This window comes from Crocuta crocuta, unplaced genomic scaffold, assembly GCF_008692635.1.
Source record: "Crocuta crocuta isolate KB4526 unplaced genomic scaffold, BGI_CrCroc_1.0 scaffold262, whole genome shotgun sequence".
Taxonomy (NCBI): Eukaryota; Metazoa; Chordata; class Mammalia; order Carnivora; family Hyaenidae; genus Crocuta; species Crocuta crocuta.
In genome coordinates, this window is record NW_027528869.1 from 112597 (window position 1) to 132673 (window position 20077).

Below are 20077 nucleotides of genomic sequence, written 5' to 3' on the forward strand. Positions count from 1 at the left end.
TTAGAGTTCTACACACATTTGTATACTTATTGAGACAGGTTCCCCTTTATCAGTCTATGATTCTCTATTTGCTAATAGCCTTTCTCCCTAGATCTAAATTGCTTCCTGATTTCTCTAGATACTTGGAATTCACACCTGCTTGCTGTCAACTCTGTCAAACATTTTCTTGGGAAGTTCACCCTATACTGAATTCTTCTTCTCTCTCCCCACCCCCATTATGCACCAACAGCCAAGTGCAGGTGGCTTCAAAGTAGATGAACCCAGCTCTCTCCTTGTTATGTGGCTGATTAAAGGTAACAAGTGAGAACTTTGCCCTTGTTGATGTGCTCTGTTCCTCAGAGAGGAGACTTCGAGTATTGTGACCCTGCCATTGGAGTAAGGATGACCTCATAACAAGGTCCATTTAGCCATGTCTGTTCTCTGACCCTCAGAGATGCGATTCAAGTACCTCTTAGCCTAGATTACATGGGTAATAACTAATTGAGGCAAGGAAAGGGAAAGGGTGGCTAGACTAGTATTGGTAATGAGCAGATACAGATGATAAACAAATGAGTTCCTCTTTAAAGGACAAAAAAAACTTTTAAATTTTTTACTTCTATCCTCCTAAGTCCAAATCTATTTTGATAGTTGTGCTTAGCGAAGTAGACTCTTTGCCACCTCATAGAGCAGTTAGAAAGATTTCTTCTGGGAAATATCTGATATAATAATGGGTGTGATAAACATTTTAAACTGGGTGAATGGTCCCTATGTTCTTTGGGAACCTTCCATAATAGCTGATATTGATTTTTTAATGAGAGAAAAGCTGATGAAATACAGGCTTTTATGTTAGTGACTTCAGCCAGCAACACTCTTGGGTCTCCTACAGATGTTTTGCTTTTAAGTAAGATGGGAATTTCATGGATTATTTTTTCCCCCGCTTTTCCCAGGAGCAAATAAAAAGGACTGCGGATATCTGGAAATATGCTGCTCTCAACAAGGGATGAGCCATTAACTCCATAGTAGGCTTACCAGACACTTGTGGCTCATAATCCTGGATACTGACTATTCTTGGAAATAGAATTTATGACCCATGTCAATTATTTCTCAAGTTGTAACTGGGTCATGGGGTAGTAGATTGAATTCTTTTAAAAGAAGTTAATACAACAAGAGTCCGTTTCAGAGAGGATTGAGGGAAATACTGAGTATTCACATGGGCAGAAAATAATCTTTCATGAATTCATTTTTATTTTATAAGAAGCTATGCCAGAGAAAGTGTGGTCCTGAAATCTCTACTGATACTTTGATTATCTACAGAATTCCATAAGAAAGAAACCTCACGGGCACGTGGGTGGCTTAGTCGGTTAAGTGTCCGACTTTGGCTCAGGTCATGATCTCATGGTTTGTGGGTTCGAGCCCCGTGTCGGGTTCTGTGCTGACAGCTGAGAGCCTGAAGCCTGCTTCAGATTCTGTCTCCTCTCTCTGCCCCTCCCCGACTCACGCTCTGTCTCTCTCTGTCTCAAAAATAAATAAACATTAAAAGAAAGAAAGAAAGGAAAAAACCTCAAAAGCAGAGAATGAAGAGATAAATGACCAGAAGCAGAGGTAATAACATATCGCTGTTTCATATGTATTTATTCATTGATCTAATTGGTCCATAATGCTTCTGTTCTTTTTTAATTTCTGTGAGAGTCTAAATCTAAGATTATTTGCTTAATCTGAATTTTACTCTGTACTGCCAAAATTTTCTTCTCAGCTTAAAAGTCAAGACCTGGAAAATTAAAACATACAGAGATTGTTTGGATATATTATGTAACAGAAATCTTCAACATTTGATTTTAATACTATATTATGAAAAATCGCTCAGTACTTGATTCAAACATCATCTATCTATGGCTTTTAAATGAAATAACATTTCATAAACTCTCTAATAAGTTTTTTATATATTATGTGCTGAAAGTTTTCTTTTCAGGTAAGTAGAATAGTTTCTTAAGCAAGAGAAAAAAGCCTACCAAGAGCTTTCTCAATCAATTTTTTCAAAAGACTGTCCTTTCACATTATTTTAACATTATAACTTTTGTTATTCAGCATAATTTAGTGTCACTTGAGAAACAACATCATCTATATTTTGTGCTTTTCTATTTTGGGTTTATTTTTAAAATGTCTGCTGCTAGTTCAATAGTTGTTAGAATATGGTACTTACTCCTTGTATGCAGCTATTTATAACATTATAGACATTTAGATATGATGGATACCTCATTTATTGTATACACAAATTTTATCTTCCTTATCATATTGAAAATTTAAAGTTGACTGTGTCTGACCTGTAAATGTATCCTCACAATTTCTGGAGTATAGTAAGTACTCATGACCTCATGGATTCATGGCTATTATTGAAATAGCCAACTTGAAAATTCTATACTTGGACAAAACTTTATATATCCAGTTTACACATAAAGAAACCAAAGTGTCCTTATACACGAAAGGCTATATGTTTATAATATTTTTTAAATATCTATTTTTTTAAGACAGAGTAAGGTCCATTTGTTGTTTGAAAGTTAAAACAAGGATCCAATCAAGTCTTCACTGCAACAAGGTCAATATTTTGTTTTTTTTAAATGTTTTATTTATTTCTAGGAGAGAGACAGCGTGAGCAGGGGAGGGACAGAGAGAGAGGGAGTCACAGACTGAAACAGGCTCCAGGCTCCGAGCTGGCAGTCAGCACAGAGCCTGACGCGGGGCTCGAACCCACAAACCGTGAGATCATGACCTAAGCGAAAGTCGGAAAGTCGGACGCTTAACCGACTAAGCCACCCAGGTGCCCCAACAAGGTCAATATTTATTCAGTACTACCCAATAGAACTTTTCTGCAATGATGGAAACTTTTATTATCTATGTTGTACTATATGGTATCACTAAGTCACATGTGGCTATTGAGCACTTGAAATGTGGTTAGTGAGATTGAGGAGATGAATTTTAAAGTTTAGTCAATACTAATTAATTTAAATGTAAATAACCACAAGTGAATAGGGGGTACTGTATTGGACAGTCTCCTTTTGGATTAACAAAGATCTAGTATAATAAATTAATTGAACTCTATTATATGACAGGTACTGTGCTGAGTGCTTTATATTAATTATAGAATGAGGTTATTATGAAATATAAATCAATTAGTACACATAAAGCACTTAGTATAATGTTCATGGAAAACATTCACTATTAGTTCATTTATTCATCAACCCTGCAAGATAGATGTTATTTTCACTTAATAAATAGATTTTCACTTAATGAGAAATAGATCTTATTGGAATTAAGTAACAGCATCAGGTAGAATTACTGTCATCTGAAGATTCTAAACCAGCTATTTTTAATGATTGTATTGACTCCAAGTACCATATTGATTTACCAAAGGTGTGTTTCTCTCCTACATTTTGCTGCAGTTATTAGTGTGTATGTATATGCCCAAAGGAACCACCTCCTCCTTCTCCCAGAAATAGTTCTATTGGATCCCTTTCCTCTCTCCCTGTTTATCTACTGTCCATCTCTTTAGCATTGGACAGTGAAACAAAGCTTAAATTTTCCACTTAAGTCAACAGACAATATATAGGAGCATGACTCAGTAGACCCAATGTATACAGTAAATGTACTGTTCTCTGGCTGAGTTGCTAGCAAGTTGTCTTATATTCTTGACCCCTAATTTATTTATTTTTTAATTTATTTCTGAGAGAGAGAGAGAGAGAGAGAGAGGGGCAGCGTGAGTGGGGAGGGTCAGAGAGAGAGGGAGACACAGAATCTGAAGCAGCCTCCAGGCTCTGAGCTAGCTGTCAGCACAGAGCCCAACACGGGGCTCGAACCCAGGAACCATGAGATCAGTACCTGAGCTGAAGTCAGATGCTTAACCGACTGAGCCACTCAGGTGCCCCAACCCCTAATTTCTTAATCTGAAAAATAGGCAAGTGATCAAAGGCAGAGATTGGGAGGGGAGCCAGGAAAAATCCTTGCTTGGTCTACATGATTGGTTTGTTATAATGTGTATATGAGATAGTACTTTTTAAAGTACTTCTGAAAAATCCTAAAGCATAATAACAACTGATACAATACTCTAAATTATTGTCCTTAATCTTTAATCAAAATATACTGAGATAACTCCTGAATACCTCAATATTATTATGAATAGAAATGTTTGAGACAATAACTGTGAATTAATGTAATAAATTATTAAGAAATGTGTTTATAAGCTGTACAGTGGTACTTTTAGTTTGCTCATTCCTTTCTGGTTTGAATAGCTCTTTGGGGAAATCCAAGCCATTAGCAAAAATAGACTACTTGAAGAGAGACATAAATGAAGCTTATTATTTTTGTTGTTTCCTCAAGCGGCTTACCATTTCTAGGAGGTTCAAGAGCAGTCGACTGTGCCTTCTGACAATATTATATGCTCTACAGCAAAGCTCCACAAAATCTTGGAAATGCTGTGGGTTTTTCCCACCTTCTGTAATAAAGTACTCCATCTCGGAAGTGAAAATAAAAGGCGCTCGGTCCCTACAAATGAAAAACAATAGCAACCATAAGCAGGAAGGTAAGTGGTGTGTAGAGTTTAATTAGGCAGTTACAACAACTTATTTTCATTTGATTTTGTTTTTGTTGTTGTTATTTTGTCTCTACTCTATGGAATGGGGCCATCTCCTTTATGGGGTAGCTGGAGAAACTTGCTAATTATAGGCTTTGAATAGCCTCGCTGGGCTGCAACAGAGAAGGAAGAACATTGATCTCTATGGTCTCAAATATTTAATTCCAAGTTATATTTGATGGAAATATTATCCATTAACAATTACGGTAAGGCCAAATAGTAATGAAAGTGATTCCACAGAAAATATATTCCTAAATTAAAAAAAAAATAAGACAGATCATGTATTTGACTTCATGGTGGGTTTTTTTTTTTTCTTTCCTTTTTTTTTTCTTAGAAGATATTGACTCTTTAGGGAAAAAGTTTCAGGTAATAATAAATTATTTCAGAAGGTAATCTAAGAAAAAAAATTAATGTTACCAATTTACCATCGTATGCTTAGTAAGGGAAAAAAGAGGCAGCTGCATTTTATTTCACACTAGGCCAAATAAAAATACTGATCAGAAAGGAGGAAATATGAGCAAACCATGTTGGTATGTATATAATATCACCCCCTGTAGTCTCAAGGTTGAAAAAACAGGAAAACAGAGGACCAGAGAGATGATCCTGTTTTCTTTATTTTTGTCTTTTTCTCCCTCATGTTATTTCAGACATAGAGATCTCAGATGAAGCATTAGCATTTCTAAGAGATCAGCAGAGAAGGGATTGGAAGCAGTTCTCTGGGATGTGAAAAACAGCAATGAGACAAAGAATTTTGATACTGATTTGGCCTAAGTTCATCTAGAAACATTTGAGATAGGAATCTAGTTTTGGGTAAAACCTTGTTTTAAAAGAAAAGATTTTTGAATGAGTTGAAATAAAATATATTTTAAAATTTAAGCCTAGCAGCCTAGATATAATTAAGGTTAGTCTAAGCAATAACTGAAAAAAAAAAAAATCAAGGACTAGTGAGAAAGTTTTTTTTTTTTAAATAAAGAATATGTTCCTTATTTTTGCTATTCTTAGCATTTGAATAAATATATAATAGAGTGGAAAATTTTGCTAATCTGAGTTAGACCTCTCAGATGTGTGGATATTCAAATCAAAAAGCTACATGCCAGGCATTTTGTAGCTGAAATGGAGAAGTAGTATCTAAGCACAGGCAAAGTGTTTTAAAGAAAATAAATAATCTACTTCTATTTGGCTACAGTTATTTTATTATTTTATTTTATTTTTATTTTGTGATCCATTCTACCACTGAATGTCTGGAGGAGAGGCTAGTATAACAATATCTCCACTTAACTTTGTATTCATTCATTCATTCATTTATTCATTCATTCAACAAAATTTATTGAGCACCTAGATACTGAGGAATGTGTCTTAAGAATCAAGTACAAATTTTAAAATTTTTGCCTAAAATCTTTTATCTTGGCCCTCATTGACTTATCCAACATATATGCTTTGAGTTTACTTTATAGCCTTTTATTTTAGTCAAGCTGGAAGTAGAGCTATTGAAAACAGGAGGTATACCACGGGTTCTAATCCTGGACCTGTTATATCTCAATTTTCTCATCTCTGAGATGGGTAAATAATATTGAGCTCTTAGAATTGCTGTGAAGATTAACTGAAGAAGTGTACAAAATGCCTGATACACAGAGAATTCTACACATTTGGGAATTGCTATGGTTAGAGGCTCTATGCAGAAGGCACAGGCTGCATGTTCTGAATCATATTCTAACACTTACTAGTTCTGGGACTCTGAGCAAGTTACTTGTCCTTTCCATGCCTTAATTTCCTCCTCTGTAAAACAGAGACAAAGGACACTTGACTCTTGTCATTCTTGAGAGGATTAATGGGTTAAAGCATATAAAAGGGCTCGGGCACAGCCTGGCACATAGTAAGCACTCAACTAATGTTAAATACTATTGTTAGTCCTCAAACTAATAAAAAACATGTTCTCAGAGCTAAATCTTGTCACAACTAAGTTTCTCTTTCTCTTCAAAAATGCCACCAGTCTGGGTGGATCAGACAGCTGAGCTTCCACCTCTTGATTTTGGCTCAGGTCATGATCTCAGGGTCGTCAGATGGAGCTCCATATCAGGCTCCGTGATGACTGTAGAGCTTGCTTGAGATTCTCTTCCCATCTCTCCTCTGCCCCTTTCCCCCACTCATGCTCTCTCTCTTTGCCTCTCTTTTAAATTAAAAAATATATGCTACCAGTAAAACTCCAGCCTTCTTTCAAGGTTTAATTTACTATCAGCTGCTCCTTATAACCTCTTTGCATAAGTCCTTAAGTGGACCTTTGAATTTGGTAGCACTTGTTATATGTCACTCAGACAGGTAGTCATCACTATTGTTAACATTTTAGTAGCATCATAGCAATATCCCAGACTTCCATATTGGAAAAAAATTATATATAAAAATTTTCCAAATTTTTCATAACTCCCTATACTATATTTGCTATATTGAATGGAATTTTTGAAATAATTTTAAGAGTCTTAAATTTTACAACTTCCTAAAATTTTCTTTTCTAATGTGATAGAGATGTTTTTTTCTTCCATATGCTTGACCAAATGGATTTCCCTTGGAAAGTTGTTGTAATTATGCTCAAGTTCATGTGATAACACATTTCCTTCTTCCATGGTAACCACCATTATAAATCAGAAGAAGAAACACCATAGCAGAAAGTCAAATACAAAAGAAGCATATCTAAGTTAGAGAAAATATAAATTAACAATAGTGTTGAAGGACCCAATTTTAGCTGTGTTTAAGTACTATCATAATCTAAATTTTCAGTGGGCCCAACAAAATAAAATGTTACATTTTTTTCTATATGATTTACATGTCACTTTTTTTTTTTTTAATTTCTGAGAGAGAGAGAGAGAGACAGCATGAACAGAGGAGGGTCAGAGACAGAGGGAGACACAGAATCTGAAGCAGGCTCCAGGCTCTGAGCTGTCAGCACACAGCCCGACATGGGGCTTGAACCCACGAACCGTGAGATCATGACCTGAGCCAAAGCCGGACACTTAACCTACTGAGCCACCCAGGCGCCCCTTGCATGACTCACTTCTGAGAAATTTTTAAAATAACTTAGGCTAAAATTTTTCTGTAAATGGAAAGAAGCCACACATGTGAAACAGAATCCTATCCCATCCTTACAAGCTGTAAAAATCGTAGCTGGGATGTGCTTTATCAATTCCCTCAAATGTGAACCGAATCCAAGGTCACAGAATTAATGCTGGAACCTGTGTCTGAATTTTAAGCAATTCTTATAAATCTGAGATATAAATTGGTTATGACAAGAGAGAAGATTGAAAACTACTTGATCTTCTAGAGCCCATACTGTTATTGCATTCTGAATCATATGCTGAAACTCTCACACTTATAGCTGGACAAATTTACCAGAAATTTATTGTGACTCTCCTGTTTCTATTCCCATATTAGTGGTTTTATCATTATTTACCTAAATCCTACCTGTTCTTGCTTCTGTGCCTTTTACTTATATTGTTTCCTGCTTCTGGCCATGTTTCTCTCTCTTTGTCTCTCACCTGATGCTCTATTTTCTTACTTTGCCTTTTCTTTTAACTTGTGTCTACAGGTAATACATTTCATTCTTTTTAGTCTCTAGTAGTCTTATGATTTTCCCTCAAATAATCTGTGATTATCAAGAAGAGAGGCATTACTTGATCTTTCCTTTCTATATTCTTACTGTCTCTAACAATATTGAGATGGTATTCTGCAATGGATGCAACAGTAAAATACTTAGTTCGCACAGTGAAAAACTTGTGATAATTTAACATTTATGTGGGAAGGCTGTGTGAACCATCTTATTGGTTATAATTCTGTCATTTTGTTGTCCAAGTTAATCTTTTTATTAACTTATAATCAGTCCTTCTCTGAAAGTATTATTCTGTAAAATTGTGAGAATATTTTATACATTTCCCAATATAGGTGAGAAGTGAGTAGTACTTTAAAAATGTGTATAGACTTGAGAAATTTAAGGGCATTTCTATTACAAAAAAATACTAATTATTAAAGAGAGAAATAATTTCTCATATGAGGGTTAATAATCTGCTGTTTATTATTACTTATGCACAGACTTACCCTTTAACCATTCTGTTACAACTACATTCTGTAGATGTAATCTCTCTGTATAAAGTCACTAGAATACTAAGATCATCATCAGTAATATGTTACAGTACAAAAACAGTTACACATTTTTATTGTACTGAGGTTACATAAGGTTTTAGGACATGTCTCTCCATTAGGTGACTAGGGAGCCATGCACCCAAAATGTTAGAGTACTGTAGTTATTTATCAACAAATATTTATTGAGCATCTATAATAGATATGTATAAGGCTTATAGGTGAGGTTACAGATTTTAAAAATCAATATCCTAAAAGCAATACAAATGTATTAATAATAATGAAAATGTTTTGGAGATGAATTTGGAACAGGGAGGGTATGTGAGTAGATCAGGCAAGAGATTTTGCAGAAGATTTTGATTAGATATGAGCATAGCTCAGATTAGGTTTGTGGCATGCAAATTGTACAGAGAAGTGGAAAGACAAAAAATATTTTGAATCAAAAATCAAGAGGACTTCATATGGTTCAAAATGAGAAGGAGAAGAGTGTTAGGAACAGCTTTAAATTTTTGGCTTGTGTATTGAGAAAACTATAGTGCGACATTCCGAGTGGGTTCAGTTTTGAACAAGCTACATTTGAGGTGCCCTTGAGATATACAGAAGTAGATGACAGTGAGGAATTGTGATACTTATTTTCCAACTATAAAGAAAAGATCTAGGCTGAAGGTAAAATTTTACGAGTCAGATTTCCACTTCGACTGTATAAGGACCTCAGGACTCAAGAAACAACATCGTAGGAAATTCTCTGGATTTGTTTGTTTGTTTGTTTTTGCCACATATACTCCAAACATAGAGCTCAAGAAGCTGACAACTGTGAAACACCAGTGGGTGCAGACAAAATAATTGCCAAGAAAAGCCTGCTCTTTCTAGCCAAAGGCCCAGGAAAGGGAAAACTAAGTGTAGACAGTAACCACTTTACTCCAACTAAATATTGCAGAAAAAAAAATGACTCCACTCTCCAACGACACCAGCAAAGGCTTCAGAGAGAGCCAGCCTAAGATTCCAATCTGACCAAGCTGTAATGAGAGCCCTCAATCCTTTGTCTGTGTGATATCGAGACAGTTGAGTAAGAAACTGGTGTTGGTGGAGGGGAAGACAAAGATCATTTGAATAGGATACATAACAAAAATAAACTCAAACAAATATGCCCAACTGATTTTTGATGAAGGTGCAAAAGTTATCCAATGGAGAAACATACAAGCTTTGATCCCATGATACTGGAGCAATTGGACATTTGTAAGCCAAAATAAAAATATAGACCTAAATCTTATACCTAATATAAAAGTTAGCTTAAAATGGATTGCAGACTTAAATATAAAATGGAAAACTATAAGACTTTTAGAAAAAAGCATAGAAGAAAATCTTTGAGATCTAGAACTATGCAGAATTTTTAAGAGAATAAGAAAACAATTTGTAGATTCAGAGATAATATTTGCAAACTGCATAGCCAGCAGAAGACCTGTATCTGTAATCTACACATAATTCTAAAATTTAAATATGAAAGAAAAACAATACAATTAGAAAACAGGCAGAAGACAAACAATAGAAGATGATATGCAGATGGTAAATTAGTGCATGGAAGAAAGTTCAACATCATTAGCTACTAAGGGAATGCAAATTAAAACCACAATGAGATATTACTGCATAACTGTCAGAGTAGTTAAAATAAAAAGTTAATGACAATTAACTTCCCAAATGTTGGCAAGGAAATGTAGAAACTGGATCAGTCATACATCAATGGTAGAAATGTAAAATGGGTACAGCTACTCTGGAAGACCACTTGACAGTTTCTTAAACAACAAGAACAACATCATGCAACTACCATACAACCCAGCAATTATGCTTTTGAAAATCTGTCTCAGAGAAATGGAAATCTATATTCACACAGAAGCCTGTTCATTATTGTGCAGAGCAGCTTTACTTTTAATACTTACTCTTGCTTTTAATGCATGAAAATTGGAAATAATCCAGATGACCTTCAGTGGGTGAATAATTAAACAAACTGTGGTTTATCCATATTATGGATATTATTTGTCAATAATAGGAACAAAGTATTGATATACAGAACAGCTTGGGTGACTCTTCAGTGAAAAATGCCAACCCCAAAAGGTTACATACTATATGATTACATTTATATAAAATTCTTGAAATGACAAAATTATAGACATAGAAAATAAAATTAATGGAGGGAGAGAAGGGTAAGTGGAAAGTGGATACGACCATAAAAGGGCAACAAAGAATAGGTGTCTTAAAACTCTCCTGCATCTAAACTATATCAATATCAACATCCTGATTATGATATTGTACTATGATTTTATGTTACTGTTGGGGAAACTGGCAAAGGGTACATGGGATTTCTTTGTATTATTTCTTACAACTGCATGTGAATCTACAATTATCTCAAAATAAAATGTTTAATTAAAATATGTATGAGTCATCTGGCTATTGATATTGATTGGTAGGAGCCTTGAGTGTGGCTGATACCAGTTTGGTGGAGACTGTGGAGGGAGAATAGAAGAGGGAGAAGATGAGTTTTGTGTAATTTAACATTTAGTGGCATGGTAAAAGGGAACTTCTTGCACTGGATACTGAGAAGGGAAGAAAAACCAGAAAGTGAGGATCCATTCCAGAAGGTAAGGTGAAAGTTATTTTGAGGAAGGAGAAGTGAACACCATTGAAATATGCTGATAAATCAGGTAAAATGAGGAATGAATATTGTTGAAGTAAACACTATACAGGTCACTATTGATCTTATGTAATAAAGAAAGTCAGATTGAAGTGGTTATGGAATGAAAGGTATAGAAAAAAAGTCAAGAATTTAGACAACTCCTTCAGGAAGTTTGTGATGAGCCAAGTGGCATGGAAATTGGGCATTTGAGGCAAGGTCACTTAAACTTTGAAGAGATGAGGGTATTTAAAAGGATTATTTAAGAGGGAGAGGATAAATATGCAAGGAAAAGTGAATTATTGATAATATAATGTTCGTTAGACGGTGGGAGGGAAGTGGCTGCAAAGCACAGATGGGGGGATTGGGTTTAGAAGGGAAAAGCAAATCTACTACAACAAGAAGGAAGAAGTTAAAGTAACTGAGATGGAATTAAGTTTATAAATTTTGTACTGAGTAGAAAAGCAGACTCTGTTACTGTTTCTATTTTCTCAGTAAAATAGGAGTTGTAGCCCTCTATCCAAAGTAGGGAGTAGGGAATAAGGGGTAGGAGAAATCTAAGGTTTATCCTGCAAGAATAAAGTACAAATCAACATGGGGCATGGCATAGTTAGATGGCTACAGAGTGTCGTTGGATTGCTGGGGGGTGAGGGCAGCCTATTTGAAAATGAAGACAATGGAGGCTCCTGGGTGACTCAGTTGGTTGAGGGTCTGGATCTCGGTTTCAGCTCAGGTCATGATCTCATGGTTCATGAGTTCAAGCCCCTCATCAGGTTCTGTGCTGATAGTATGGAGTCTGCTTGGAATTCTCTCTTTCTATCTCTGTCTCTGTCTCTCTCTCTCTGTTCCTCTCCCCACTCATGCTCTCTCTCTCTATTTTTATCTCTCTAAATAAATAAATAAAAACTTGAAAAAAATTATTTTGAAAATGGAGGCAACATTTGTTCTGTAGTGTCAATAGTTTGTTGCAGCACTTGGCTGCTGTGGTGTAGACAGAGAGAGATGAGCGGGTTATGGCACATGCTTATCACCTGCCTTCACACTTTTATTCACAATACTCTACTCTTAAATATAGGCTTTTTGCTTCTTCTTCCCCACTAACTTAAGTTCTTATCCTTTCTTCAAAGTCCTGCTTATGTTATATTTCCTCTTGAAATCTTCTCAATATCACTAGCCCTCACAATAGAGACTGATCTATTCTGATACATATTTTTAAGGAAATGGACCACGCATCCTAATTGTAATGGATGCACTCTGAAATAGCTGAAGTGTTAATCCTTAAAATGATTGGTCATTTGTTGTTCTATTTCTTAAACAAATATGTACACACTTTAAAAATGAATGATGTTTGATTTTAAAGTATTAAACACATAAGCTATTTAAGGACACAGTAATTCACAGAAGCAAGTTTCTCAAATGTGAATCATACACTCTAGATAATACCTCTGGGCTTCATCCCAACAGTTCAGGGTGGTCTTTGGGCATCCTAAGTTCAATAAAACAGTCCCTGGTGGGCTCTGAAAATTAGAGTCACATTCCATAAACATTAAAATTCTCTTAGCTATTCCTATTAGATAGTTTTTTTAAATGTAAGAAAAAAAATTAAAGGAGATTGACCAGTTGTGTCTGCCTTTTCACCCAGAAGAGAGCACACTGCCCACAGACGGGCGAGTGGTTCTGCTCCTCAGTACTTGGTCTTAGTTTGCAAGTGCCTCTCACAGTGCATTCATCTTGCAGTATATTTGATTGTAATTGTTAAAGATATGGATTTAATATACATCATGGCCATAAATGCAGGATAACTCTGTCATCTGTTGCTCACTAAAGAAACAGCCGTCTGTCCCAATGCTGGAGAGAAAACAGAGCGTGCTGGGATTATTGAGAAATGAGAATATCAGTGGCCTTTGTGGCATCTTCCCAAGGGTCCTATCACCTACGGCCTATGGTTTTGGACAGGGTATGACAACTAATACTTCTCTCTGTCTTAGTTCTTACCTGGAAATTAGAGGAAATAACAGCAGCTACTTCAAAGAGTTCCTGTGAGAATTAATTAGCTAATGCATGCCAAGTATTTATGAGACTTTCAAGGGTAATTTTGACAATTTCCTTTAGAATCTGATCCCCCACACCAGATGATGCAGCATCACACCAATGGTGCTTACTTTATGCCCTTCCCAGTGATAGTTCATAGCAATTTGAGAAGTCCTACCTGTTTCAATATTTGTAATATTGGGTATGGAGAGTGAAATGGAAAGAAAGAGAAATTTATGAAGGATTCATGACAGTAGAATCTGTCTGCTGGGCTCCATGAACATTTATCTTTCTTCTTTTATAATATAGTTCATTTAGTATCTACTTAAGCAACTGATAATGTCAGTAAATGGACATATACAGACTTTAGTTCCAAACTTTCGATTCCAGTGTTTGAATATGTGTTTGTCCCCTGAATTGAAATGTGGGACTCAGTAATGAGGTACATTTTATTTTTATTATCACCTTATTATTATTAATTTCAGGAATTTCAGGTAGTTTTATCTCACACTAAAGTATATTGTTTTAGAGATTTAAAAAGTTGCAAACTACCATCATAGTAAATGGTGATATTAGTATACAAATAAATAAATGCAGAGTACATTGGGGAATGTTTAAGCCTACACCTTCCCTGATATCACAAATGACCTACATTTCAGAGAACCCATTTTGCTGTCCAACAGAAAGAACACAAGTCTCTTGTCTAACATCTATGAGTTAATTGAGAAGACCAATTTGGCATCCCCATTGGATAGGATAGAACCTCATATAATTAGACAACACAGGAAACATAAGGACGCATATACTATTACAAAAAGAACATTTAACGCCCTTGAGATCTCCAAGCTCTCAGCAATTATTAACTGAAGGGGCTCTCAGCAATAATCTGTTCTGTGTAAATTATGTTTTTTTACTCCTTGTCTAGCCTTTTGTAGATGCACTGTAGAGCCATAGTTAGACTCTGAGAAGTCCCTGATCTTAAACTGCTTAGCAACTTTAGATACTGACTCTGTGGTTCTTGTCGGCTCAGATACACTCTCTCTTATTGCAAAAGGGTAGTTAAAACAGCTACCTTTCAAAATGAGTAGTTCTATTGTCTTAAATCTGATATTTTGGGTGGGAGTTTACAGTAGGTCAGGATTTTATGAGGAGGACTGATCAACTCCTCTAAAATATAGTGTTCCCTCCCTTGAGTTTGAGATCAAGAATAAGTGTATAATTGTGCTTTGTGTGGAATTCCAGTGTATTCTTGGAAGAGAAGTTAGTCTGCATATGAGGAAAAGATGACCAGTGCCATAATGCTTGGGTGAAATTGGATTGTTGAATCACGTTTTAAATAGGGTTAGGTTCTAAAATCAAGTTGGAAGTGAAAATAAAGAATAGTCCAAGTTACCTCTGGAAACATTTAAATCACCCATTAAGTTAGTATATGCATGATCAAAATTTATGAATCATGCTTGAAATAGTTATTTTATCTCTAACCAAGTATAACACAATGAGTTAAACTCTACAAAAGGAGCAGGTACTATTTCTTCAGTTGGACATCAGGTGAAGTTCTTATAGTAGGTTCATGTTCAGGAGACATTTTTAGCTTTTCTTTATTAAAAAAAATTTAACTATTTATTTATTTTGAGAGAAGAGAGAGAGAGAGAATGAGTAAGAGAGTATGAACAAGGAAAAGGCAGAGAGAGAGAATCCCAAGCAGTCTCCACACTGTCAGCTCAGGGCCCAAATTGTGAGATCATGACCTGAGCCAAAATCAAGAGTCAGATGTCCAACCAGCTAAGCCACCTAGGAGCCCCTGTAGACTTTCTTTAAAAACTAGATACAGACTTAGTACTAAAAGATGCTTATATTGACTGGCACGTTTAACTTAGACCTACTGAGGAGAGTGTGCATCTCTTCCAGATCAAGCTTGCTTTGTTCACAGACTCATTGGGTACCAGAAGGCAGCATCGTCCCACTACTTAAACGTTCTCTCTGCCCCTCTTCTTCCCTCCCCCATTTCCTTCCTTTTATTTCCCCTTTCTCATAAGCTACATATTTTCTCAATTATCCGTCACTCTTTTCATCAGAAAACTTACACTTACACTCTCTTTGAAGAAAATTCTTTTTTTTTTAATTGGAGGAACTGTTTTTTACTTATACTGGGAGGGAAGTAGACATTTAAAAAAAAAAAAAGGTTACTCAGAAGAAACCAGGTGATAAAACATAGTGTAATGATAAGGGGGGCAGGAGAAAAAGAAACAGTAGTGTGGGGATGAGAATGACATAACCAACTTCTTCTCTGGAACTAAGTCTATGTGAGAGTGCTTTGAACATCTCGAGTACTGTTCAAACGTTATGTGTACTTTGTTTAGGGCTGGGTTTGTGGCTGGAGAAAGCCTTTGTACCAATTTTTTTTCTCAGTTATTTTATTTTAGTAGAATACAAATTACATAGTTTACCATGTCAACAATTTTTTTTTATTTTTTTATTTTTTTTCCATGTCAACAATTTTTAAATGTATAGTTCAGTGGTATTAATATTTCATAATATTGTGCAACCATCACAAAAGCCATCCATCTCTCCAGTTCTTTTCATCTTTTAAAACTGAAACTCTGTTCCCAGTAAACAATGACTCCCCAGTCCCCCGTCCACCCAGAAGCTGGCTACCATGATTTTTCTTTTTCCAGGATTCTGATAGTTCTAAGCTCCTCATGTAATAATTTTATCTTCAGAAAAATTGTACGTTCTCGGGCCAAGAGAGGTAAATTTCATGACATTTTTGTAAGGATCCTTTGATCACCCAAAATGCAGCCTCTGCTAAGTGTCAGGAGCTAGGTGGTACATATGATACAAAGATGTCCTGCAAGCACTCACAGTTTGAGAGGTATTGGCAGGTATGCTTCTTTTAGATACTGAGGCCTGTTTTGAGTAAAAAGAACCACAATGTTTATTTAATAAACAATTGTGTGAATAACAGACCAATGAGACTCACTTAATTTCAGAGGACATTAAGATAGTAATTAAAGCATGTGGGAGATCATTAATGCCTATATGGCATTTGGATTACAGGAATATTACATTAAACCAGAATGACTGGAGTAAAGCAAAAAATCTTTTAATCTGCTAAAGGAATATCTTTTCAAAGATGGTATTAGATTAAGAATATTTAAAATATAAACATTACAATACTCAAATTAGAAATTAAACATAAAAAATTTTAAATCAGGGGCGCCTGGATGGTGCAGTTGGTTAAGTGACCAACTCTTGATTTCAGCTTTGGTCATGTCTCATGGTGCTGAAATCATGCCCCATGTCAGGCTCCATGTTCAGGGCAGATTCCTCAGTTACCTTTTATTGTAGAGGGTTATACCTTTCCAGCTGCTCCTGATCCTTCATTTCTGGTTTCCTTACAGCAATCCCGGAGGGGGGTGGGATAAAGAATATGATTATTCCTAATTTAAAATGGTGAAAATGTAGATCCAGACAGAGAGAGGTTACCTGACCCAGACTCATGTACTGTCAGGGGCAGAGATGTCATTTAGACCAGAGGGATTTGCCCACAAGTCTGCCCTGCTCCTCCTCACTTCCACTTGCCTGCCTTTGATCCACCAAACTGACAGCTCCCTCCAAGCCCTCAAGTCCCAGATTTTCTCTCTCTCTCTCCCTTTGTCCCTCCCCTTCCCTCTCACACATGCTCTCAATCTCTCTCAACAAACAATTTTTTAAAATCAGTGGTAATTAACTATTGAAGATAATGTCAAGATGATTACAGATATAGGGAATGTTTATGACTAATACTGAGATGAAAATTCTGAGATAATTATATTTGGTGAGTGATGATCTATTGGGATAAAACGTCAAAAGAGTAAAAGCCATGCTGTAAGAAGACAGATATATAATATTTTGATTATCCTCATGTAAATATTTTAAAAGGAAGAGAAAATATTTTATTTTGTTTGTTTGCTGAGACGATTTTTCATCTGTTTAAATGGATTTATGTCCTCTGGTATGGTGATATATATTTAATAACTAGCTCATTTATTTTAAGAGAAAAATAAAGCTCTCATTTATGACATTTGCCAGTCTTCATGGTGTATATACTCTCACTATGTCTGATTTCAGGCTACCAAAGTGATGTCTTTGAACATGGAGTTGAGAAGGAATACACAAAATATGTTCTTGCAAGCTAGTATGAATCCAGTCCAGCGCACCTCTGTTTATGTCTGAAGTTGAATCAGAAGTCAAGAATAACTTGGTGAAATACCTTACAATCTAAGTAAATCTGAAGAATAGTGCAAGACAATCCAGTCTGTCAGTTAACAAGCCTCAAATTCAGAGAACTTAAAGGACTAATAGTTCAATTAATGAATTTTAAAGTCCATACTTTGAAAAAGTACCAAAATCAGATATGTCATTTACATAAATTTTTCTTTATTTTAGAGAGAGAGCGCGAGCGAGCATGTGAGAGTGGGGGATGGGTACGGGGAGAGAGTGAGAATTTTAAGCAGGCTCTATGCTCCCGACATGGGGTTCAATCCTCCAACCTTGAAATCATGACCTAAGCCGAATCAGGAGGCTGATGCTTAAACAGTTGAGCCACCCGGGTGCCCCTTTCAATAATTTTAAGTACAAAGAAACAATAATCACCTAGGGATTCAATTTCATTTCTTGTCACTTCATTAGGAATACTTACGTTACAGAAATTACAACAAACATTTCTAGAGCCTTCACTGGATGCTAGGCACTCTTCCAAGCACTTTATGTCAGTTAATCTTCAAAAAAAATCTGTTTTATAAAAAACTAAATTGCAGCACAGAGAAGCCATTGTTCAAGGTCACACCATTAGTACATGGGATTAAAAGAAACCCATACAATCTATCTCTGGAGTACCTGACCTTAACCACCACTCACACGGTCCCTAAAATCAAATATTTCATGCAAGTCTAGCATTACTGAAGTGAAAGACCATATAGATTGTGAAAATATAGCTTGCAAACAAAAGTATGAAATGAGTTAGAAGAGCAATAAATATCAACAATAAAGGCCTTCCTTAATTTCTCCTCCTCTGTAAAAGAAAGTCACCATGAAGAAATAATTGAATTGAAATTTAGAGTTTATTACAATAATATCTTTTATGTAATGAAAAAATTACTGTATAGAAATCATTGTTACAGGGGAACTTTGAGTGAAAAATTATGGATGCATAATTTGTTGACCACTTTAATTTGAATTTTTGTGAGAAAAATAAAATAAAGAAAGATCATAATTAAGCAATATTTCAAAATAAAAACCAATCGGCTTCAGAAAGTTGATGAAATTCTTCAGTGTTTACATTGTAAGGATTAGCCAAATTTTCCCCAGAATCATTAAGGAATGCAAGGGCTGAATTGCCCTGTGATTTAATCCATTGGTGAAAATCCTCTTTATCTAATCTCATAATTAAAACCAACAAGGAAGGACTGTTTGCTTATATACAGGATGTGAAATCCTTCATATTTATAATGAGATGTGAGTTCTTTTTTCTTTCTTCAAAGTTAGAAAGTCCACAGGAGCCTGCAATTCAGTCAAAGCATGGGCTTTCCATATTTCTGGGAAACTGAATTCAGAGGAGTGGTTCAGAGGCATCTGGACAAGGATGAGAATGTTGCTGAGCTGACTCATTATAATCCAAGAATCAAGAGAGCCAATGTCTATGGACCTTTTCTAAACAGAATCACATAGATGGTTAGTGTGAGATGTTTAGGATGGTGATGTAAGCATGAATATAAAAGGGCAATGGCCCGGCAAGAAATCAGTTTCTTTCCCAAGATCCTGCTTGTAAAGAAAACATCACCTCATTGATCTTTCTTTTAAGGAAACCAAAGATCAAAGGAAAGATATACTACCTCTGGTTCTGCTCTCTTGGCCTGCTAATTTCCATTATTAAATTCCATATCCTTGACTAAAGGATATATCTATAATTTAGAGAGGGGGTTTTATGTGTGTATATGATTTCTTTTTGCCAACCCATAAACTATCTACAACTGGAAACTGTACTTATAATGTGCGATTGAGCAATGGTTTAGGCAAATGTATTATGAAATGAAATTAGTCTCTGTGTTAGTAATCTTTTGTAAACCTAAAAAGTTATACAAATATTTCATCTTCTATGTTTATAAGGAGTACGCAATAGTAGAAACACATGTGTCTGGGATACATGTACTTTCTAGTCCAATGGGTGCAGTATTTAATTACTCCTCCTCTGTAAAAGAAAGTCACCATCAAGAAATTATTGAGTTGAAATTTAGAGTTTATTACAATAATATCTTTTATGTAATGAAAAAATTACTGTATAGAAATCATTGTTACAGGGGAACTTTGAGTGAAAAATTATGGATGCATAATTTGTTGACCACTTTAATTTGAATTTTTGTGAGAGAAAAGAAAATAAAGGAAATAAGATAATAATTAAGCAATACTTCAAAATAAAAACCAGATCCTGCCTTATTACAGAGCATTATGGCTTTGCTTAGACTGTGAGAGACTGGGATAGTCCTCGTACATTATTTACATACCTAGTTTTGTAATTCTGGGTGGGTTATTAATATGTCTGGTATGTGTTTAGAAGAAGCTAGGTGAAGCTAGGCTCTTCCCTAAAGATCAGGTCTATAATATAACAAATGTAA

The 20077-nt window shown here is 35.5% G+C and overlaps 1 protein-coding gene across 2 annotated transcripts in view; it reads right to left on the minus strand.

Moving 5' to 3' along the window:
- PIK3C2G (phosphatidylinositol-4-phosphate 3-kinase catalytic subunit type 2 gamma) overlaps positions 1 to 20077 on the minus strand; it is a 326049-nt gene that overhangs the window by 90301 nt on the left and 215671 nt on the right. For both annotated transcript variants that reach the window (XM_077756378.1, XM_077756377.1), the window contains one exon: positions 4359 to 4515. In XM_077756378.1, coding sequence (XP_077612504.1) covers positions 4359 to 4515 — 157 coding nt within the window. The remainder of the gene's footprint in view (positions 1 to 4358; positions 4516 to 20077) is intronic.